Raw genomic sequence first — 24,440 nt, 5'->3', positions numbered from 1 at the left:
TTTAAATAATGGAACAGAAAACAACAAACCAAATGTTTTTAATTAACGGAAATTATATTAATGTTTAACATGCATGTTAATAAACCGTTTATATACCTTTACAGTAAATAACATAAGTTAGGCTCTTAGTTATTTCTTTATTCATAGAATATTATAATAATTATACATGGAATTTCGATGTTATGTTGCTAGTGTCATTATTATACATTAATTATACGTCCAGCTAAGAGGAAGTGAATCATATTTATCTTATCTTTCATTGAAATAAAGAACAGTTTTAAGCAAGAGGGAATTAGAGCTCAAATTATTTTGGCTATTAATTGATTAGTTAATCGACAGAAACATATTTGGCAACCATTTTCATTATGGTCACATCATTTTTAAGCAAAAATACCAAATATGTACTTGTTCCAGCTTCCTAATTTTGAGTATTTGCCATTTTTATGTGCCTCATGTGACAGTAAATAAATAGTTTAGGGTGTTTGGTCTGTTATTGTACAAAACAAGCTGTGTGAAGACCTTTTTTTGCATTGTTTTCTAGCATTCTACAGAGCAAAATATTAATTAAAGAAATAATTGGCACATCAATTTACATTTTATATCAATATCAGGAGGAAAATAGAGGGATTTTCTCCGCTTTTGGATTGATAGAGAAAGGAACAGAGTCGGTGTATAACCTGTAAATGTGCCTTTATATGAAAATTAAGTTTGTACATTTTTTTGTATTATTTATTATTTATTTTTTTTACGATCTTTACGATTTTAAATCTTTACGATGTATAAATGTTGTTTTAAATGTCATTAACCGTAAAAAGTCTTATCGATAATGTGAAAATCGACCGTCGAATCTACCTGGTGACGTTGCCCCCATGATGACGTTTATCTTTACCTACGCTGCTGTGACGTTGCACAGGGCGACGCGGCGACCAAAGTAAAGATGGCGGACCTGTCGGGGACCGAGCTCGTCTCAGACGAGAAAGAAGCCGAAATTGAGCTGAAGAAGAGAAAGAAAATACCGTGGGAGGATTTACACAAGTCGGCTAAACTCGGAATAACTCCGGAACTGCCTGAAACGTTGGGATTTTACGACATAAGCGCTGTCAGGAGGGAGCAACGGGACCTCTCGGCAGGTAAACCGTCCGGTCTCCTCCTCCTCCTCCTCCTCCTTCTTCTTCCTCCTCCCCGTCCCGACGGCCGTTAACGTCCAGCTAACGACCGTTACACGTCTTTAAATGTTTGATTTAATGGCGTCTTTAGTCTCCGGCGTTGTTGCGACGCTGAATATAAATTAGTTGGGGAAAAAGCTTCACGAGGTGACGTCTTGTTTAAAAAAAAAAAAAAAAAAAAAAAAAAGCTTGTTTACAGTCGACGCTCGTTTTGGTTAACGGGCTTAAATAACAAACCGTTTGTTGGTCGTTAACCGAATAAAACAATAAAAAGTGGAGTCGCTGTTTAAAACTAAGCTCTGTCTAAAGTTACTGCTGCTTTCTGTACCTGCTTAAAGTTTCTCGGGGCGCTTTTCACTCGTGGCTTTGCTGTCCAGGTGTTGCAGCAAAATCCTGCTTCTGTTACCTGGTGATGATGATGAAGATGATGAAGATGATGATGATGCTTCCGTCGTGTTCAGACAGGATCAAACACATTTCGAGAGCTGTAACAGAGAAACAAACACAACAACAACAACAACAACAACTCCATACTTAAAGAGAGGTCACGTTTAATATCTGTAAAAGTAGCAGCGCTATTTTTGATAATTGCGTGTGATGGTAAACTGGATTTCTTCAGCTTTTGTATTGTTTGATAAATGAAGACACTTAAATACGACATTTTAGGCTCTGGGGTATTTTACAGATGTAATTATGACTTGAGAAAACAATCGACAGATTAATCATTCATGAACATCGGTTGTTATAGTGGTGGGCGTTGTGTACAAAATCAAATATACACAATTTTATTACTACATTTACTAGTATTACTACTGCAAGTGGTGCCTTTCACAAAATACTTACGCAGTAACATTATGTATGAAGAATAATCAGTAATGAGGATGTAGTGATGAAGTGGGTTAAAGGCAAAATTGATAGCAGCCTGGAAAGCTCAGGAAATGACATCACTATAAAACTAGGAAAAGACAACAGTTATGTCATATCATGACAATACGATATCCAAAACCTAAGAGGGTATCTAGTCGCATATTACGACACTATACAACATTGATACCGTTGGTTTTATTTTGGGTGCAGTTGTCAGTATTAGTGACTAAATACTATTTAGGCGTCATTAGTTGATTGACAGAAAATCCATTTGCAACTATTCATTTGATAATTTAATAATATTTGTTGTTGTTTTGACTCAGACTCCCAACTTTTTAAACGATAATATATATTCTGATTCTTTTAGTCCTTCATGGTAATAAACGTCTGGTGTCTTTTAGTTCGACATTTTGCTTCTCTGTGTGATTTAGACCGCGACAGCGAAACTCCTACAAGTTGAGCCAACAATATATCGTAGGCGGAAAACATGTGCGGATGTACAATGAACTCGTCTTTGCATGACGTGTTTGACGTGTCCTGACAGGCTGAAGCCAAGTGGGAAAAAAATGAAAGACAGTAAGGGACATTGAGAGTGAAATATGACTTGAGACGAGACCAGTTTGTTCGCAGAAAAACAGCATTTCTGTGTTTGTTCTGAATTTAATAACTTAGTTCGCAAGTAGAGAAAATGCTTTGTCCTATTTTAAAGAGCCTCCTCATTTTTTTATTGTTCATCCCAAAACATATGAAATGTCTTTTTTTGGGGGGGCGGAGGGGGATTTAATGATGCATTCTGTTAAAAGGCACCATACAGTGTTGGGTTATCCAACAGTTCCAGCGTTTATTCATTAAATACTCAATTGACAGAAAAATAGTTGGCAAGAATTAAATTAATTTCAGTCCGTTTTTAAATGTATCTATGATGGTAAACTCTTAAATCTTTAAGTTTTACACTGTTGGTTAAAAAAAAAGAAGACGAAGCCATTTGAAGACAACCCAAAGAGCCGTCAGAACGTGTGATGGACATTCTTTGAATCTTTCTGATATTTTATCGACGAATTGATGACGTAATTCATTGAGAAAATAATTGTCCGGCTGCTTGATAATCGAGATATTCATCGTTTGCGGCCCTGATCTCATTATGATCTCTTAAAGACAATCTCGTACACCACAGCAGACCTCGTTCAGCATGTTCAGCTCTTACGAAAGATGTATTTGATCCAGAATTAGACTTTGTCGTAATCAATCAAACCGTAAACGCAGTCCATCGCTTTCTAGTTTCTGTCATTCGGAGAAGCTTCCTCCCCCCCTCCACCCCCCTACTACTCCCCCCCCCCCCCCCCCCCCCCCCCTCCACCGTGTGACCCTCCTAAAAGGTCGGCCGTCTCATTGTGCTTTGCGGGCTGTAATTGTTGCAGACAATGGCTTTTGTTTTTAACACTGTTGCTCTCACGTTGTTCCAGATCCGTCGTTGACCGCGCTTCATTTGCACAGAGCTCACCAGAGGCTACTTCCTGGAACACAATGAGGCAAAGTACACGGAGCGCAGGGAGAGAGTGTACACATGCATGCGAATTCCCAAGGAGCTGGAGAAGGTAGCGTATAACAACAGGCCCGAACTCAGCTGCCCTCCTTTTTTTTTTTTTTTTTACTCTTCAGCTGCCTCCGTCTGTCTGCTGTCGTTTCCAGCAGCGCACAGAAGGCGCGTTGTTATTTATTTATTTTTTACAGACTGTCGGCCCGCTTCAAAACTGAGTCACTTCTACAAACAGCCTCCACTAATTATCAACTCATTCTTTATTAACTCCAAACTACAATCGGTAGTTTTAGTCTCATATCAAGTTAAATCAACTAAAAGTCATCACCAAGTATTTAACTGTATTTGATGTCATTATAAATGATTTTTTTTTTATCGGCATGTAGCTAGATTAGGTTTGTAATTTGAAAACATTATGTTAAACATGTACATTTTTCATTATATAAGCATTTTATCAACTGTTATACATTATTTACATATAATAATGGCATGATTCATTAATAGTTAAATATACATTAGTCACATAAGAAATGACAAACAAACAAGACTGCATGATTTTTAAACAACTGCCTCACTGACAGTATTTTCTAGTGTTTTTGTTGTTCCTCTCATTAACCAATAGGGGGCAGTGTTGAAACATAAAACACGAGTTCGTCTTTAAAGCAACAGCTTATGTTACCTTTTACCAAGAATCACAGTGGTTGTTTTATTATATATCTCTAAGTCTCTAGTATTTCTTAATTATATAAACCCCTGTTTCCTATAACCTGTTTAAAATGCACTTAAATCCCAGTGATGCACTCAAATCACACAGTGAAACGTTGAGGTTATTATTTTATACTTGCACATGTAAAAGCCTTTAATGCTTTCAGAGTTTTTAAACTCGTTCTCAGCAGCGACGCGTGGTGAGGAGCTCAGAGTTGCGGCGCTCTTGCCGGCTCGGTTTTGTCCGTGGGGGAAAGATAGGAATGTGTGTAAACATTGACGGCCTCAGAGACGGCACTGTGTTAGACTAACCAACTGCACGGTACTTGACAAGGCCTCCAAGAAAAAGCCATCCACCAATGAGAGCCGACCCCTCCCACCAGGCTCTTACCAATACTTGGTGCCTTCGGGTTTTTCTTTTTTATTCAGAAGTAAGAAGATGTCAGAAGATGGCTTAAATGCATTTCTCCTCAAATATTCCTTTCAAAATGACAAGTCTTCGTGTATGGGGAGCTGTGAGGGTACGTTTTGTCACACGGTGTGGGCGCCAATTAGCTTTCACTTGACTTTTTCCTCCAGTTGAAAGAAGACAGAAGTTGTGTTCCGTCACTTTTTCAGCTAGAAATTGTAAAGAAGCCCAAACTTCTTTCTTTCTTTCTTTTTTTAAATTAGCTTATGAGTAATACTTACTTATCTCTGAAGATGAAGACTAAACGTTCCCCGCTCATCGTCGCTGTTTAACTCGGGAGTTTTTGCTGACTGCACATCCTTCGCACCGACACCCCAAGTTTGACCTCCGGGCGCTGCCGTGTGACTTTTTTTTTTTTTCCAGCTGATGATCTTCGGCTTCTTCCTGTGTGTGGACGCCTTCCTGTACGTCTTCACCCTGCTGCCTCTCAGGGTGCTGCTGGCTCTGCTCCGCCTCCTCACGCTGCCGTGCTGTGGCTTCAGGTCAGAGCTCAAACACACACACACACACACACACACACACACACACACACACACACACACACACACACACACACACACACACACACACACTCTCGTATGTATAAACATGTGATTCGGATATAAGTGTACCAGCATAGGAAAAGATGGACACACAATGCAAGATATATATATATATATATATATATATATATATATCCATATTAACGATTCAGGATAAAATGTTAATTAAAATGGAATCGTGATTTGGTTTTCAGTATAAATGTTAGAAGACAACTAACACAAATATGATGGTGCCTGATGTAGGATATAAGATATTCTAGTAAAATGCGAATATGGATATAAAAATTGAAACCTTCTTTAATCAGATCAATCGTATCAATGAAATGCTTCCCCCAAGTCTAATAAAACATGGATGACTCTTGAATGTAAAAAAAAAACTAAAAAAAAAAACGACAGATTTCGGATCATTTGTCATTACGGATGAACCCGATTATATCGTATTCAAGCAGCAGGAAAAGCATGACAATGTCTGGTAGTCCTCCCTGTGGCAATGCGCAGTCCTGCGAGGTGCATTTTATTCTCAGCGGGCAGGCGAAGCCGGCAGAATACCAACTCTGAACATTAACTTTAAACCAGCGTTGTCTCTTCCTCGGTTGTCCCTTTGTTGGATCTTTGTATATACACAGTAGTCCAGTAAACAGACAGCCACATGGATTATGTACCGCGTATCCTAACCCAACCCGAAACACCCCCCCCCGCCCCCCCGATGGGCCTCTCCTCCTGCCCACCTCACCCTCTCTGTCTGATTCTCCCCTTGCCTTCCTCCCCCTGCAGGGCACGCACATGCCCCTACTGCAGAAGAAGCAGGTACGCTCCCACCAGCCCGTTATCACTGTCCTGTCCATCCTGTCTGTTGATATACAGCTTGGCACAGCACATCATGTCCCGGTCTCCCAGGCAGAGCCGCCATGTTGGTCCCTCATCATACGTTGTGTTTTTTTTTTGTGTTTTTTTTTTCCCCAAACCAGTCCGGGAGAGATTTGCTGAGTACGCATGGTCATTCTCATCACCACGTTGCTTGTCAGTGATACAGCTTCTCAAAACTGGGCAGGTGGGTGGGGAGGGGGGGGAGGGGGGGCCTTGAGCTTGAGCTTGAGCTTGGGGCTCAGTTGTCTTGTTCTGTGGCATCTGTCAGCGGTTGTTGTTGTTGTTGTTGTGGGCGGAACCTATAATTCACTCGCTCCCCCGCTCAGATATCCCTCACAACCGCTCCACAACAACCAAAACGGCGACCTTCCCCTCAACGAGTCAGCTCCTCTCACCGGGCTGCGTATCAGACATCAGGCTTTCTCTTCCGTCTTCCGGCCCCCGGCGTTTACATTCGCCGAAGGCTGCTTGGGAATGCAGCGCGTAGCCGACTGCACTCGGAACATAACATTCATGCGTGTTGTGGAGATAAACGCTCGTAGAGCGGAGATAGCTATGCGAGCCGCTTTGTGCTCCGCCGGCCGCCTGCAGCAGCTTTGCAACCAGAGAGCCGTGTGTTCAGAATAAGAGAGGAGGTTTCTCAGCGCCTCAACCACCTGAATACTAAAGATGTTTTACCGACACAAGCGGGTCCAATTGTTGTTAAACCCTACTAATGCGTTTGCACATTATTATTTTTTTTTTTTTTGCTATTAACTTGACAATATTTATTCGAAACTGAAATCGTATCAAACGCCGGTTAAACAAAGCTTATAATGAAGCTTTAGTGTCTGTGTGGGAAAAAAACAAAAACACACTTGGCTGCTGCCCCTCAGTTATACGTCCAGGGAAAACCCTGTTCGGGTAATTAGGACAAATTCCCTGATTATACAAAACCATCATAAGGAGCAGCCCTAACATTGGTGCCCGCTGATTTTTTTTTTTCCTTATATATAATTTTGCTCTTTTACTTAATTTCCCTCATTTTATACTCATATTTTATGTCATCTTCTGTCGACAGCACATTTGTATGCGTGTTGTATCGGGTTATTTGTGTTAAATGTACTGTACGATGAGCACCAAGCGACACAAATAAGAAAAGCTGAATATTCAGAAGCGGCTTGCGCTAAGAGCTCTGAAGCTTTTAGTTGTGACGTTGGACTGAAAGCCCGTTTGGCACGCGTGACTTCAGACATGACCACTAGATGGAGCCAAATCCTCAGAAAACAGCTGTAACTGCTCCTTCTCCTTCATCGACAGTTAGTCCGCGAAAACAATGAGTTTTAATGACTTTTATGCGAGTTCACTTCAACAGGTGTAATTCCTGGAAACCCTTCCTGAATTGTCCCGTCTGTGTGTTCAGAGTAAAGCCCCGACAGTTCTTCCCCGCGAAGGTAATCGTTGTCTTTCATGCTGTAAATCAAAAAGGCCCAGATGTTCATTTGTAGTAGATTTAGTGGAGAATTGTTAAGTAGTAATTTGTTTTTGTTTTTTAAAACGGTGTTTGTCTACTGCTGCAGCAAACAGCAAAACTATTATCACGTTGTGAACGGTCATACCGGCGGGGTCAGCGTCTGCTCTCCCCTTCGTGAGGCGCTGAAGTCGGGACTTTTCCGGTCAGTAGAAACCCCCCCCCCCCCCCCCCCCCCCCCCCCCCCCCCCCCCCCCCCCCCGGCGTGCCACTTTCGCTGCAGCCGTTGTCGGCGGTTTCAGCACATACGAGACTCAGATCACACAGCTGACGCGGGGAAAAATATGCCGGCCGCGTGAGACTTTAAGCTCTCTTCCCGTGGTCATCCCTGTCGTAGTAAATACTGAAGAACCAGTCCTATGGATTTGTCAGCCTTCCTCTTAACATGCTCCAAAGCTGCCGCTGCCAACCGCAGCTATTAATTAAAAAAGATGCACATGTTTCACACACACACACGCATGCACACACACACACACACACACACACACACACACACACACAACACGGACAGCGCTGCCCTCAGATGACACATTGCTTTTGCTGTACGTGGCAGCTGAAGCCTGATTTATTTTTCTTCCTTTTATTTTTGTCCACCCTGTTTTTTTAGACATTTCTGTTCACGATAACCGAAATATTTTCATGAAAATTTAAAAAAAATAAATAAACGCTCGGAGGCACAGGTGTTGTTGTCGCCGTGCGGTTGGTATGTCTGGTAGAGAACAAACAAACACGGATTTAATCTTATGACAGCAGATTAAACAATGAAACGCAGACAGAAGCATATTAAAAGGAGATAACGCTTTATGAATAAGATAACTTCAGTATAAAGGGGATAATAACGTTAATATTTATTATTGTACTTCTTGTCTGATCTTCACCCGGTACCTTTTTCCTTTCTGCGTTTTATCTCACTTTGAAAAGAAATTACTTTTTATTTTTATTTTTACCTCTGTGAGTGTGAGTGTGTGTGTGTGTGTGTGTGTGTTATCCTCACATGGGTTGAAAGCGTTACAGCCTGTGTAGCGAGCAGTAATAAGTGATACTGGGCTGGCAGTGTGCATTAAACCAGCTGTCTGCTCCCTCGTCACTTGGCTGCTTTGGCCTCACTTTATGCCAGAAAAAAAAAAAAAAGAAGCTGTTAATGATGCCAAGTTTGGAAAAAAAAAAAAATCTGCGCGTGTTGATGCTGTAAATGCCTGCATGCATTAACGGTCACAGTGTTTCCCCAGTTCAAATGTGTGTATTCGTCTGCATACATCACATGTTGGTGTCACCACATTAAAACCGTTCACTCATGTGCATGTTCGCTGGTGAAACGCACAGCTGTCTGCACCTCAGCATGCAGGGATGCATTCAAATGTATGTGTCAATCCTAGTTCATCTTTTTCTCTCTGTGTGTGTGTGTGTGTGTGTGTGTGTGTGTGTGTGTGTGTGTGTGTGTGTGTGTGTGTTTTGTGTGTGTGCGCGCGCGCGGTCAGCGGGTCGCGGCTGCTGCAGCCAGCGCAGGTGTGTGACGTGCTGAAGGGCCTGATCCTGGTGCTGTGCTTCTCCATGATGCACTACGTGGATTACTCCATGATGTACCACCTGATCAGAGGACAGTCCGTCATCAAACTCTACATCATCTACAACATGTTGGAGGTAAATCCGCCGAACACACGGACGCTTCTTCAGCCGCTGTTGTCATTTGCGTCCACCGTAACGGTTCTTAACCCCCTCTGAACCTCAAAAACAGTTTCTGGTCTTATTTTTTTTTTTTTAATCCTGTCAGATTTTTTTTTTCTCTCGCTGTGGGCTCATTTCTTACTGCACCAGCAGGTCCTGCACCACCTGTTGAAATAGCACAATTATAGCGAGAAGTACTGAGAACTCAAAAATGTCCTTTGTGTAATAAAACACGCTTATAATATCATAAAATAATGAATAATAATTGATGATTTATTTTACAAACCTTAAAAAAAAAAGATGGTATCTATATATACAAAAAAAAAAATAATTGAAGCTCCCACGAGTGTTACCAGTATTGGGAGAAAATAAAAACATAGATATTGAACTATTTACATTTTTACAACCTCTACTAACCTCTCTGTGGAAAAAGTTGCTGAATTTTGTTCACGGGACGTTTGGTCTCCGGTGAGTCGTCCGAAGCTTCCCAGATGTGCTCGAGGAGCGTAGAATTTTTGTTATCTCACAGAATGCGCGTCGCGAAAACGGTTTATTTTTGGCGAAATTTGAAATGAGACGCATAAGACGCAGTGATTTCGATCAATATCCCTGTTTCAAGCTTAAATGTGGTTATTTTTTCCTGAAGGAGGGGCTCTGCGTACATTATTAGTTTAAAGATACTCGGAAATGAAAAATGATGACAGTTTTTATTTTTTACAGTTTCTGGTTATGATCAATGCTGTCATTCTGGCTTTTGTTTTAATAAAACATGCCTTTCAAATCGGCAGGAAGCTTGTGGGGTTCAGCGCTTGCTTCTGCAAGAGAGATATTGTGAATACAGACATTACACAAATGTCCCTTTTTTCTTTTGTTTTAACGTAATCGAGAATCACTTACGATCCACACGTGTCCTTCCTCCGTCAGGTCGCGGACCGCCTCTTCTCCTCCTTCGGCCAGGACATCCTGGACGCTCTGTACTGGACGGCCACAGAACCCAAAGAGAGGAAGAGAGACAGCATAGGGGTCATCCCGCACTTTTTCATGGCCGTCTTTTATGTCTGTATCCTTCCCGTTCAAAATCAGCAGCATCGGCAGTGTGACTGTTTTCAGTCTCGACAGGTCACGTTTGGGATGAGCGTTGAGTCGCCGTCCTTTGTTTCTAACCTGTAAATATTTGATAGATGACGTGCAGTTCCAGTCTGGCACAGTCCTTCTATTTCTTGTTTCGCTTTCTTTACGGGGTTTTCCATCTTGGTCTTACGGTTGTGAGCTTCTACCGACTGACATTCTGAAGATTTAGCCTGTTGAGCTAAAGCAGTTTTAATGAGGTGGGAGGTTCACACGTGAAATAGATTTGATTTGAAGCAGTTATTTTCCTGACTATTTGCTCCTCAGTCCTTCACTCCATCCTCATCATGGTTCAAGCTTCCACTCTTAACGTCGCCTTCAACTCCCACAACAAGTCCCTGCTCACCATCATGATGTCCAACAATGTCAGTACACACACACACACACACACACACACACACACACACAGACAGACAGACACACAGATAGATATTTGTATGTAAACCGTGACGTTCAAGTGCACAACAAGCTGCGTAAAGCGATTGTTTAAGTCACAAACAAAATGCAGGCTCACGAACAGACGTTATCCTTAAAAGTATTTTCATGCAGATGTATTCCAGAAAAATTAAAGCCGACACGTTGCTGATGAAACGTCGCTGTTGCAGCTGCAACGTGACGGTTGATCTTTTTTAATTTCCTTCATGAATATGCTGACCGCGTTTTTTCTTTGTTCCTTTTTTTTGTCTGTCGTCTCAAACGCAGTTTGTGGAGATCAAAGGAAGCGTGTTCAAGAAATTTGAGAAGAACAACTTGTTCCAAATGTCCAACAGCGGTAAGATATTCAATGTTGTGTCAATAATCGCAGTTTTGATGCATTAGGAGCAGAATTAAAACCACTCAATGTTGAAAGCACACAAAGGCTTAAATATTCTTCCTCGCATGTGAAACTTTTATGGATTTCTCTTTGTATTCAACGAGGCTGCATGTTTTTTTTCTTTTTTTTCTTTTATCTCAGTTCCTTTTTTTTATAATCAAACAGGAGGGAAGACCCCCCCCCCCCCCCACCCTCCACACACACACACACACCCCCGCCGCCTGTTTCCTAGCGCACTGTTATCTGATGACGACATGCCAAACATTTGCAGCTGGTTGTAAAACCAACTATAAATATCACCTGCTGCTTGAAAATGAAAAGCCGCCGTGCTTTTCACGAAGATGCTTTTCTCATCGCATTTCCCTCGCCGGGTTTTCTCCGCAGTTTGAAGCGACCGTGACGGCAAAATGTTCTTTGTTTTACCGCCGCAGATATCAAAGAACGGTTCACCAGCTACGTTCTGCTGCTCATCGTTTGTCTCAGGAATATGGAGCAGTTCGCGTGGAACCCAGGTGAGCTTCTGTTTTCTCTTTCCAGCCACAACTTAACCCGCAGAACCTGCCGGGATGCAAAATTGCGTCCGATATTTTGAATCCCTTGTCCTCGGTTGAATCGCTCGGCAAGGAGTTATCGCAGAGATGGCGCACGTCCTGTTTTATTCAAATTCCTGTTTCACACGCGTGTCCCACAAGCGTGGTTCAGATGTTGCCAGATTCGAGACGATCTCCTCTCCACAACCGTAAAAAGAGGTCTCTACTGCCAACATTTTATGGCGAGATACATGTAAAAACACAACAGTTTCACAAGACAATAGTTTTTTTTCCCTTAATATAAAGGCAAATATTAATAATGTCTTCGTATTAGCAAATCAAATGATGATAGCCTAAGCTGTCCTGAAAAAAAACAAGATACAGCATGAATGGTTTGACCGGATAATGACCGAGATATGAGCTTAAAAGTGAAGCTGGTGAAATCCCCCTGAGAATAGCTGAGGGTTCAGAGGGTTTCCCTCAAAACGCTGAGGTTTGAGAAATCCTCAAAAGTAAAAAAAAAAACAAAAAAAAACCGTAACTATTCCCAGCCCAGCGCAGAGGTCACTGCTCGCCACGGTAAAAAAAAAAAAATCGGACAAAATACGCTGAGCGGCTCCTTTCCCGCAGTTTCAGCTGACCCTCCCGCAAACACCTCGGGGAGTTTCAGTCGAACCTCAGTCAGAGAGACGGAGCGGGTCGAGGGACGAGCGCCGGGCCACGGGCCCCCCGTCGCCAGGGCCCCCCCCCCCCCCCCCCCCCCCCGCCGCCTCGCCCGCTCTCCCAAAAACAGTCGGCTCCCTCCCGCCGGGCTCGAAGCCGGACTCAAAGTAGATGACAGACGCGGCCCGTCAGCGGAAATCGGGACGCCGGCGCTCTGGTGCCGGCAAGAGCTGCAGCCTTCTGTCGCTAAAGAGGCGTTACGAATCACAAGCAGCGCCGCAGGAGCGGGCAAAAAAAGCGGAAACGCCCGCTCTCGACTAATCACCTTTTAGTTTTCACCCGTTTGATCTGCGGTCAAAGCCTCAACGTTCACTTTCTACTTACCGTAAAATATTTGAAAAGCTGGGAGACAGTCGGTTGGACTCTTAGCATGAAAATACTGCGTGAGGCCGCAGAGATTCAACACGTTGTTAAAAAAAAAAACAAAAAAAAAACATCTTTAATAATTTACCATTCAATTATTTGATTAAAAAAAAAAGAAGCTTTTTAAACAAGAGGATTTACCGTCTTGGTCTTTCTATCCGATTACAAACGGAAGAAGTTTGAAAACGATCCTCTCCCCGTGATTTTCTGAAACGTCATCGCCGCATGATTCATCGGTCAAATGAATCGGCATGTAACGTTTATGAACCGCAGCCGGCTGAGCACGACGTCCGGTGGATCCGGCGAACGACTTCGTCGAGCTCGTGCCTTCGAACAAACAAAAAAAAAAAAAAAAAACCCCCGTTGTCTCCTGTTCCTCCCTCAGACCACCTGTGGGTGTTGTTCCCCGACGTCTTCATGGTCGTCACCCTCCGAAGTGGCCGTCGACATCATCAAGCACGCTTTCATCACCAAGTTCAACGACATCACGGCCGACGTAAGAGGCGGCGCCCCCCCCCCCCCCCCTTCCCTCCTCCCCTGCCCCGCTTCCTCACCGATTCGGCGGGCCGCCTTCACTGTCTCCCCCTCCCCCTCCCCCCGTCTTTTGTCTTTCCAGGTGTACAGCGAATACCGAGCCAGCTTGGCCTTCGATCTCGTCAGCAGCCGGCAGAAGAACGTAAGCGAAACCGCCTCTTTAGTGCCGTCGCCCGCGGCAGAGCAAAATCAGTTCGTCTTTTGTGACGTGTGCCCGTCTCGCCGCTGTGTAGGCCTGCACCGACTACAGCGACTCAGTGGCCCGGAGGATGGGCTTCATCCCGCTGCCGCTGGCCGTTCTGGTAAGAGAAGAGGGCCGCTGCTTCTTCAGGAACTTAAAACACCGGGAGGAGAGTTCAGGCGCTCTTTCAGGCGGCTCGCTGTTTGCTCAGATTATAGTTTGTTTTTTTTTGTGTGTTTTTTTTTTTTCTGTCATCAAGTTTTCAGAGTGAGTAAATAATCCATCTTCATTTCTTCTGTGTTTTTTTTTTGTTGTTGTTGTTGTTGTTTTTGGTTTGTGGTCGAATGTTTTAACAGCTGACCCGGGTGGTGATGAGTTCGGTGAAGGTGCAGGGAGCGCTCTCGTACACGTGCGTGTTCCTCTTTTATCTCGGGTAAGTCCTCGGGTCTGCGCCGCCTGTTGTACAGAAAGTGGCGTTTTCATTCGCGCGCTGTTCGCCGAGTGTTTTAATCCCAACGCTGAAAAGTAGCTCGGGAGGAGGTTTAAGTGGCTGAAAACTGGCTTCGGTTGTGTAAATTGCTCGCGCGCGCTAATCTGGTTCAAATCTATATCGTTGTTTTCCATCTCGGTCGGTCAATATATTTCTTTATTTTTGTTGAAATCCGGTGGGTTGAATATGCTTTCACAGTCTCGTGCACGCTGACAGCACGCAGGCCGCTGTCGTAAACGCGCACCGCGCACGCACACACACACACACACACACACACACACACACACACACACACACAGTTACATAAGCGTTCTCCCGGCCGCTGATAGCTCCGCTCATTCTCATTTGCCGGATCCCATCGGGCTCGTACCATTGAAGAGCCCCCCCTCCCCCTCCCCCCCCCTCCCCCTCCCCCCCCTCCTCCCCTCCCCCTCCCCACCCACCTCAGGCTGAAGAATACAATGTTGTCATCTCCAGTGCCATCTCTGCCCCCCCCCCCCCGCCCCCCTCTTGATTCACAAATAGCTCGGGCTCCAGCAGACCGCTGCGCCTTGGCAAAGAGGAGGAGGGGGTGGAGGTGGGTGGGGGGGGGGGTTGTGTGCACATCGACACGGCGGGTGTGCGAGCGGCGGGACGTGACAGGCAGCAATAAGACACCAGACGGAGGACATTCGTCGGGATTCAGATCGCCCGTTTACTTCAGATTTAAGATGACAGCGATCGTCGCGTTGCTTTATTTTCACCCAAATTCACCAAATGCCACGCCGAATCGAATTTCAGGACGGGAATTAACGCGCGTTTATTTCTTTCGACCGCCAAGAAGCAACGACGAGATGTTTCAAAATGTAAACAGCCCGTCGTCCTTTTATCGTCCAAAATCAAAGCAGCCGGCAGCGAACGGTCGTGGAGCGAGAGTGTCAACGTAAACCAAGAGACGCGAATACTTTGCTCTCCGTCGCTCGTCCGTTTCAGCGGCGCTTCTTGGGGCGCACGCCAGTTTGCTGAAGAGAGAGCAAGAGCTTTTGTTGTTGTTGTTGTTGTTGTTGTTGTTTCTTCTTCCAGTCAGATGTTCACTGCTCTGACTGCAGCCGTCTCTCGGCAGGCTGGTGACGCTCAAAGTGTTGAACAGCATCGTTCTGCTGGGGAAGTCCTGCGTTTACGTCAAGAGGGCCAACATGGAGGACAAGCTGTTCGAGAGACCCTCCGCTGCCCCATCACCGTCATCACCGTCGTCGACCTCCTCCTCCTCGTCGGCCAAGAACGCCGGCAGAGCCGAGCCGGCCAGATGTCGCGCGCCTTCAGGTACAACAAAGACACTACCAAAAAAAAAAAACAACAAAAAAAAGTACTCGCATACTTTCTAAAAGTCTTGTTTATTCCCGCCCACATAAAGAGTCCATAAGAATCGTAAACGGGAAGTCAGATGTTGTAGAGACGCACGCCACAACTTTCAAACTAATTCTCGGTGCCAACGACTGAATGACTAATCATCTCTCTCAAAAAAAAAAAAAAAAGAGACGAAAAAAAACCAGATCCAGAATGATTCATGAAACATTTGCATGCCAGAGGACTGTTTTACATATTTCCCCGTGTGCGCTTAATAGTAAGAATAGAAATTACAAGCTTTTTAAATATGAAATGTTAATAGGAAGTGTTTCACTTACTGTCTGAAAAAAAAATGTAAACCGCTCCAACAGAACCCGAACGACGAGCGAGTCGGCCTCGTTCCCAGCACCTCGTTCAATACGCGAATCGCTGATATTTAATTGAACTTGAAAAGTGTAGCGCGTGTCACCAACGAACGGCTATCATTAACAAAATATAATCACGCAGATTTATTGAGAGAGAGAGAGAACACGGGAGGGGGGGGTGGTGGGGAGGGGGGGGGGCACCACCGTCTCCCACTTTACATAATGAGCCAATCATCCGTCACTCTCGCTAATTACAGGGCGAGCGTCTGTCGGGGCTCCTGGAAACGGTGACGTTATGTTTCCAGGTCTGTGAACACATTCGGTTTCATCGCGTCTCTCTCTCCGACTTCATTCTAGTCGGCAGTCTAATGATACGTTCGCTTTACGTAGTGTTTGAATGCCGCTTTGAAATCCTGTTCGTCCAGCTTTTTAATTTTTTTAATTTATTTATTTATTTATTTTGTTGGGACGCAGCAGAGATTCTAAAAGCGAAACGCCCGCTCGCTCCGCCGACGCAGAACAACCGCGTTCGTATTGACATTTTTCGGGCGTCTGGCCGACACTTTTAAGTTTTGAGATTTTTTTGGAACACTTAGCTGACGCATCCGCACAAATCTGTCAAGCAGGAAAGAGTCCAGATTCAGGCACCCGATTTAAAAAACAAAACAAAAATAAAACAACAACAACAACAACAACAAAAAAACATCCGGTGAAGGTTGACGGCAGAAATCAAACCTGTGACTTTTCGGTTGGCGATGAGTCTCCGAACACCAGGCTGGAAAACGTTTGACTCCAGAACATCTACGGGTTTAAACAAATATCTGTTCCTCAAAAGCAAATCGTCTCATTTTAGGATGAAAGAGAAACAGTTTCGGATTCTTTAGCTGCGACTAAATGGGTATCGTCAATATCAATTAACGAATGAATTAATATTCTACATGCAGTATGAAGATTTCTAACGGAAATCAACTACATTTGTTTTGTTAAAGCAAAAGTCAAATTAGACAATAGAGCAAGCAAACCTTCAATCAAATATTTTTCCATTTAGGATATTGATGTTCATTTCTGAAAAACAATGTACAGTTGTGCTGCATGCGTAACATTTTGATGCTGTAGCAGGTATTTGAACATTTTGTAGTTTGACCTCAGGACAATGAATTTCATTTGTCTGGACTCGAAACACTTCTTTTAAACCTCCTCTCGAACTCATATCAATTTGATTTATAGTTGTCATTTATGTTATAATCAGTCAATGAACAGAAAAATGATCTGCAATAATTTGGAAACATCTGTCTTTTTTTTTTTTTTAAGCAGAAACGCAAAAGGTTTCTTGAAACCAGGTTCTTTTAAACCGACTTTTATTATTTATGTGTTTGATAACTGCTCGGACAAAACAAGTCGTTGGACGTCGTCGCGCACTCATTTTCCAGCAGTTGAGCAGCAGATTACTTAATTAATGAAAGTAATTTAAAACTTAATGGCCCTTCAGTTTTTTATTTTATTTTTTATTGCCGACATAAAGACTATCGCCGTCATAGAAATGATCCCGTACGTCACATTTCGACAGGTAATCTTTGAACAAAAATAAACAACAACAATGCCCCCCCCCCACCCCCCTCCCATCTATCACCCCCCCCCCCTCCCCACGCGCAGATATTTACACATGAATTCCCTCATTAACATTCGTGTGGATCTCCTGACGAGGTGTTGAACAGTAAACACAGCGATCTGAACAGATTTGGGAGGCGGCGGCGCCCCCCCCCCCCCCACCCCCCACGTCATCCGGGGTCTAAATCCCCCCCCCCCCCATCCCCCTCCAGCCTCCTCCCCCCTCAGATCTTTTCTCCCGCGAGCGCCGCCGTCGAGCCGCCTGCTGCGCCGAGCCGAGAGCTTTAAAGTAAAGAGAAAAAAAAAAAAGACAAAGATCCTTGACGGTGCCATCGGTGCCATCGCACATCAAAGCTCTCCCAACCGGCTCTTATGTTTCAAATGAATCTGCTTTCTCAGAGAGCTGCAGCTGCATCACTCGAAGGCCCGTAGAATATAATCATAATAATAATAATAATAATAATAATAATAACAACTCCTTTGAGGTTGTCCTTTGATTCCCACCCGCGTTCAGACCCGCTGGGATTCGAACCGTCGACCTCGGAGAGACGAACGCTCACCTCTCTGACGTTGACATTATGTTCCTCGTTTATACATTTTTTTTTTGCACGTCTTCGTCTTTCCCGACGGTCCGGACTCACAGAACACGGAGATCTGCCATCTGTCTTGCGCCTCGTTTTATTTTTTTTTTACATTTTTTTTGTCCGGAGGGCCGGAGCGGGTAATGAGCGGCTCCGCGCCAGCCATTTCCAAGCCCATATGGTGGTTAACTTTTATTAAAGCTCACGTATCTCCAGAGAGGAGGAGACGCTGCGGTGACTCAGGATGTGACTCCATTTAACAGTTCTTCTGAAGCTGCGGCGGCGTGACGCCCCGAAGGCCTTCGACTCGGCAACGCCTGCCAAAATGTGTCAAATCAACCGGAAATGAATCCCAAAATATCCAGACGATCGATCGTTTGGCTGAAATACACATTTGAGAACCTTTACTTTGGGGCCGTAGGACGTTTGTCACCGAGGTTTTGTTTTAACCGAGCAGCTAATTGAGGAAACCGGCAGATTAACCAATAATGAAAATAATCGTCAGTTGTAGCCCTGAACACAAAACTGTGTATTCACACGAGTAAATAATAATAAAAAAAAAAAAACATAATTAATCAAAATAAAAAACGTACTGTTTAAAAAAAAAAATTTAAACCTGCATGATCTTTGTCCACACGGGGGCAGCAAAACAAGCTAAAGGCAGAATAAATGTCACATTTTATGCGCTTTGCGTCCTTTAAGCTCTGTTTTGGTCTCCACCAACTCCCGATGAAGCTTTTTACTAGCTTGGCCAAATTAAAACCAAAGCAACGAGTTGAAAGGTGCTAAAACTGTGACTCAGAGAAGGCGCGCTAATTTCATTCGTTGTAGACTTCAAAATATGAATCGAATTAACCTTAAAATGAAAATCTGACCACGCGATATCGGCCCGGCACCGACAGCCCCGACAGATGTGGAAAAACCGGCGTCTGGCCGGCGCGGCCCGTCGAGCAGCTTCACCCGATCGCGGGACTTTTCCGCATCTTTTGACATCCGAAGCGTCTCCACACGTTATATCAGCTCTTACTAAAAAAAAACAACAACAAAAAAAGAGAGAGAACAACAGCCGGGTTTACCAACAGAGCAGCAGAGCGTGCAGTTTTCACCCGACGACTGGAGACGGTTGCATTTTTCTGGACCGGCCCTCGCTGGAGTTCAGAAAAACAAGGAGCACACTCTGAATTTTTAACCGCCGTCTGTCATTCCGGATGAAATATTAAAAAAAAAAAAAAAAAAAAGGTTCCACGTTGAGATGGTTACATTTTTTAAATAAAAGCGACAGAGCGAAGGAGCGCTCGAACCGCGGAGACGGGAAACAATGTGTCAGGCGGAGCAGCGAGGCTCGAGCGGCTTCTTCTACAGAGACGCGTCGTGAAAGAAGACGGTTGAGATCTGATTAAAGGCGGGACGACCGCGTCGTCCGTCCCGTCTCCCGCCGCTGTCGCGGCAACAATTTAGGACCCCTTTTTAAAAGGACGACAATGTGGCGTCGTCAGATTCGACCGGCTCCTCGTCTCTGTTGCCGGGGGACGCTGCTGAGGGTTCGGACTCCTTCCCGGAGCGGCAAACGTCGTCGCGTGCGTTGCGTCCGCTCCTACCGACGCGACCGGTTGTCTTTTTTTTGGGGTTTTTTTTTTTGGTTCCAAGTCGCACCTCGCGTGTTGCCTTGGAAACGGAGATGAGGAAAACAAAAAGGTTTTGTGTTTTGACGGCGAATCGGCCCCTCCCCTCCTCCCCCCCCGAAATAATAATAATGTTTTGATGACATATTTTCTTCAGTTGGTAACTTCGTGGTGTGATCGTATAACATTACACTCGACGCCTGCGCTTTTAACGTAAGCATCGCTGCACACGCCCTCTCGTGTAATATCCCTTCAATAAAAAAATAAAAAAAATAGAGGTGTGTGTGTGTGTGTGTGTGTGTGTGTGTGCGCGCGCGTGCGACAGAATACGCCTCGTTATAAATTCCTCGCTGATTCAACACTGAATTATTTAGCTACAACTGAACCTTGAATTTTTTTTTTTTATTATTTTTTTCCCCAATATCCCGTCGTCCCGCTGCGTTCACGACCTCCATCGGATCTGAGATTCTTCTTCTTTTTTTTTTTTTTTTTAAATGCTTTACTCAAACACACGCGCGCACATATGTACAAAGTCTCAGCTCAGCTCTGTCTACAGTAAGAAGTGGAAGTTTGTTGTAGTCGGACGGCCCGAGGCGAGACGAGACGAGACGAGGCGAAGGCGAAGGCGAAGGCGCTCGTCTCCGCGGACGCTCCTCTAAGTACCCGACGCCGCTTCGCTCGATTCTCTCTGATACGATGAATTATTCCGTTTGGATGATTTTCTGTTAATGTAACCGGCGCTCGGATGCTCTCAGACTCGACAAGATCCTCCGCTGCGCTCATCTCTTCTCGACATAATGCGCCGCATTATGTGCGGTCAAACGTGGGCGGAGCCGTCGGGTTCAATCGCTTCCTGTCACTCAAACTTTTGCTGTTACAGGCTGGACTCTTTTTTTTTTTTCTTTTTTTTTTTTTCTTCTTTAGCTTTTTTTTCTCTTAAGTGAATCCAAAACTCTTCTTTCATGCACTCGAAGCTCTCTTTCTGTTTCCCCAACACTTCTGTGTTGTTATAGAAACGGTTCACTCAACAGTGATCTTTTTGTTGTTGTTGTTGTTCTTTCAAAAAAAAAAATCATCGCTGATTGATCGGTAATAAAACTTCTTTTCTGGTTCCTTTCTAAAGTCATGAACTGCTTTTCAGACTCAGTTAAATGTTTTGAAGACAGAGTTTGGTTCTTTTTCGTTTTCTTATCTTCAGTGTGCAGCAGCACAATCGATTAGCGTAGCTTAGCATAGAGACCGGAAGCAGTTAGCTTAGCTCACGACAAACACGCATAAACACGCTGGATCTTGTTTATTAAATCGGTGAACAAACCAACACGTAAGACCGAGAGCTCGTGGGTTCAACAAATTTACGCGCTGGAACTATTTTACTGGTGACGAGCGAGTTTTTAATGCTAAGCTAAGCTAATTGACACAGAAATGAAGAAAGCGAATAAGCGCATTTTCCAAATGACAAAATATTTCTGACATAAAAAAAATTAAAAAAAAATAAATCTGCACCCCGGATACGTAAACATCTCACACCATTTTTTTTCCGCGCCTGATTAAACCTACGCTCTCTGCCGTCCCTGAACTCATCGCGCGTCCACGGAGGACTGAAGCAGCAACGTAAACTCGTCATTTTTGTCATTCAATTCAATTTTTGCCCGCTCTTCTTCGCAGGTGAATCGAAGGTGGAGCAGATCACTGCCACCCGCTGCAGCCAACCCTCCTCCTCCTCCTCCTCTTCCTCCTCCTCCTCCTCTGTGACCACCCAGCCGACTCCCAGGACCGATCTGCTTCCTGCTCCTCCTCTCCCTGACTCCTCCCCTGCGACGCCAGCCGGCCGTCCTCCGAGTCCGTCGCCGTCGCCTGAACCTGAACCGGCTGCGCCCTCGAAGGAAGAGGAAGAGGAGGAGAAGGAGGAGGAGGAGGAGGAGCCACAAGGAGCCTCGGAAACGAAGCACAGGACTCTGAAGAAAGACCTGCTGGAGATCGACCGCTTCACGATCTGCGGTAACCGCATCGACTGAGCAGCGCTGGCGGTCCGCGGACGAAGCGACGAAACCACTCAGGAAAAGGACGGCGAGCGAACGGGCTCACCCCCCCCCTCCCCTCCCCCTCCCCTCCTCCTCTTCCTCGCCCTCCCCCGCCCGGCTCTCCCGACCAACGGCAGCAGAAAGCTGAATATTTATTGAAGTCAGTGGCAATATCATAATATATAAGTTATTGTGCTCGCGGACGGCGAACGTCAAAGACGATCCTGCTGTCGTCGAGAAGTCGATCCGGCTGATTATAAACAGCTGGAGACGAAAAAGTGTGTGTGTGTGTGCGTGTGTGTGTGTGTGCGTGTGTGTGTGTGTGTGTGTGTGTGTGTGTGTGTGTGTGTGTGTGTGTGTGCGTGCGTGTGTGAGAGAGAGAGACAGCACACGAGCACTTCCGTGATCAGCACCGGGACCAGAAGTTGTTTCTCGTTTCGCTCAGCAGCCAGAAAAGAAAACAGAAAAAGAACAGACACAAACCTCGGACGTCGCAGGGAAACACCCGAGTCGTACCCGTTTCCTTTTTTTGTTGTTTTTCTCCACCGAGAAAACAAGCGTTGCTGTTTATTTCTTCGGAATCATCCAAACGCATCCAATTTTAAAAACACATAACAAACCTGTCGTTGTTTTTTTTTGTTTTTTTTAGCCGCTCTGAGCGCACAGATTCTGGACTGGAATGAGCCCGCGGTTCCCAACCCGCGGCTCGGGACCCCCCGGGCGGGTCACGCGACTTCTTCTTTTTTGTTTTGTTTTTACTGCACTGGATACATTTTACATATCGGGTGTCCAAAATACATTCAGAGTCACTTTTTGTGTCACAGCTCGGTGACCAGGAGTTTTTAATCACACCTTTTTTTTTTAACGGGGTCACGACCCCCCCCCCCCAACAGGTTTTTTTTTTGGGAGGGGGAGGAAGGGGGGGGTCAACGGCTGTGAGCAGTCGCACACTGGTGATATTCGTCTATGCATCGCTTCAGCTCTGATTGTGATTACAGTCTGATACCTCAGCGGAGCTCGTCTGGAGCTTTTATGTTCCCGTGACTCAGAGCGGTTTGGCTTATCTTTTTTTTTTTTTTAAGTTAAAGCCTTAAGTGGAGATTTTGTTTTGGTTTTTGTTTACACGGCGATTAGATAAAGTCGTTTGCAGCCCGGCATCTGCGCCTTCAGCGGCGAAGAGACCTTTCATTTAAAAGGAGCCGCCGGCAGCGGACGAGGTTAACGGGAGCCGCCGGTCCACAAAACGCTGCTAAAAAAAAAAAAAAATCCAACGCTTAAGTCTGCTGCTTCGACCGGGGCCGAACACGAAGAGCAGAGTATATAGTATAGTATATAAATATATTTATATATAAGGCGACAAATCATCTTAAATTCGTCATTTACCTATTTAACATGCAAATAATCTTTTGGAAGAAATATTTCATCACTTTGTGGGCTTTGATCACGGCACAAATCTTCCCGAGTTACAACACACGTGTCCTAAAACGGTATTTCATCTTTTACTTCCTGTCCGGAGAAAGTTTGCACTGATGGACCGCGTTTGTCCTTTTTTTTTAAAAAACGCGGTCGCGTTCCCTCATTCGACTCGAGTGACGCGCCGATGTTTACGTTTTAGGAAAATAGAAGCAATATTTCCACAACTAAATGCCTTTTTTTGTTTTCTTTTTCTTTTTTGCATGTGTGTTTTTAAAGGCATATTTTGTTGACTGACAGTTAACAGAAGTTATTTACTAAAAACAAAATGTATTAGCCATGAAAAATCTACCAAACTAAAATACAATAGTTGTGTCATCAAGCGTTTCATTCGTCGCACACAGACGTGCCCGAGTGTCAACAAAGTATCATTATTCCTAACTTTTTTCGAGTTTTTTGAATTTAAAAGCCAAATCTTTATTGTAAATAATCAGTTCAGATTAATTAAATAAATTACTTTATTTGGGAATATAAAATGCTACTTTTCCGCTTCATAAATACTCAATAAATACATTACGGTGTTTTAATGTTGCATTCAGAAACATGTTTTTTTTTTTTAAAAGCAGATTGAAGATGCATTTAGTGTTTTACAAACATATCAGCTTCTATTTGATTCTATTTTGGAGAAAAGGGTTCTTTATAATGTCTCATTATTACCATTGTAATAAGGACGATAGTTCTATTTTTGGAGCTGCAAGTTGTGATAATAACTTTTTTTTATTTCTTTTTTTTTTCTTTTTTTTTGGCGCGTGAAATCTGACCCTCCTCAGTGTTTCATGTGTTTGTTTGTTTGTTTGTTTGTTTGTTTGTTTTTGTCGAATGTATCGTCTCCACCCGGTACGGGAGCTCGGCCTCGTTGCGGTCGGGTCCGGTTCCGAGATCAAGAACCGGGTCCGGCTCTGGGCTCCCGGAGACGAGGCAGAAGTGTTCTTAATACAAGCTGCGATGGTCCCGTACACTGCCTGCTCTGTTGCATCAGTTTGACTCCATATTTAATTTCCTACCTTGATATCGTGTGAAATTTGGAATAATAAAAGTTTGTTTCTTAATTGTGTTTTTTTTTTTCTTTGTTTGTTTACGCTGCGGATGAAGTGCGCACGACCACGTTTCCTCTCCTTAATCTTTTTAAAGACGTCCCGCGGCTTCTCCTCTCGGTTCGAACGCGGAGTTTATTTGGAAACGGGTTCGTTTTGAGCGTCAGACTTCGTTCTGTTTCAACTCAACTTCCTCGATTTGGAGTCGGAATGAATCAACATTCATACAAATGTGAAACTGCAGCTAAAGTTTCACTCGGCTGCTCTGAGTACATTTATTCTACTTCCACAAAAAGCAGTTTCTTCCTCAAATATATTG

The 24,440-nt window shown here is 44.3% G+C and overlaps 1 protein-coding gene across 1 annotated transcript; it reads left to right on the top strand.

The window, feature by feature from the left end:
• The first annotated feature begins 926 nt into the window (after positions 1-926).
• Positions 927-24,136, top strand: tapt1a (transmembrane anterior posterior transformation 1a). Its single transcript, XM_069170937.1, is given in 17 exon segments — positions 927-1,130; positions 3,497-3,510; positions 3,512-3,628; positions 5,108-5,226; positions 6,061-6,093; positions 9,142-9,304; positions 10,253-10,388; positions 10,724-10,821; positions 11,159-11,228; positions 11,702-11,782; positions 13,272-13,315; positions 13,317-13,382; positions 13,503-13,562; positions 13,654-13,722; positions 13,958-14,034; positions 15,194-15,393; positions 21,259-24,136. Coding segments are annotated over 17 exon segments (1,890 nt in total). The 5' UTR covers positions 927-937; the 3' UTR covers positions 21,609-24,136.
• Positions 24,137-24,440: the final 304 nt, after the last annotated feature.

Source organism: Embiotoca jacksoni, unplaced genomic scaffold (assembly GCF_022577435.1).
Source record: "Embiotoca jacksoni isolate LCO1_2020_lvr unplaced genomic scaffold, fEmbJac1.0.p SCAF_5, whole genome shotgun sequence".
Classification (NCBI taxonomy): Eukaryota; Metazoa; Chordata; class Actinopteri; family Embiotocidae; genus Embiotoca; species Embiotoca jacksoni.
Note: the sequence above shows the minus strand (reverse complement) of the source record. Positions and strands in the feature narration are given on the sequence as shown.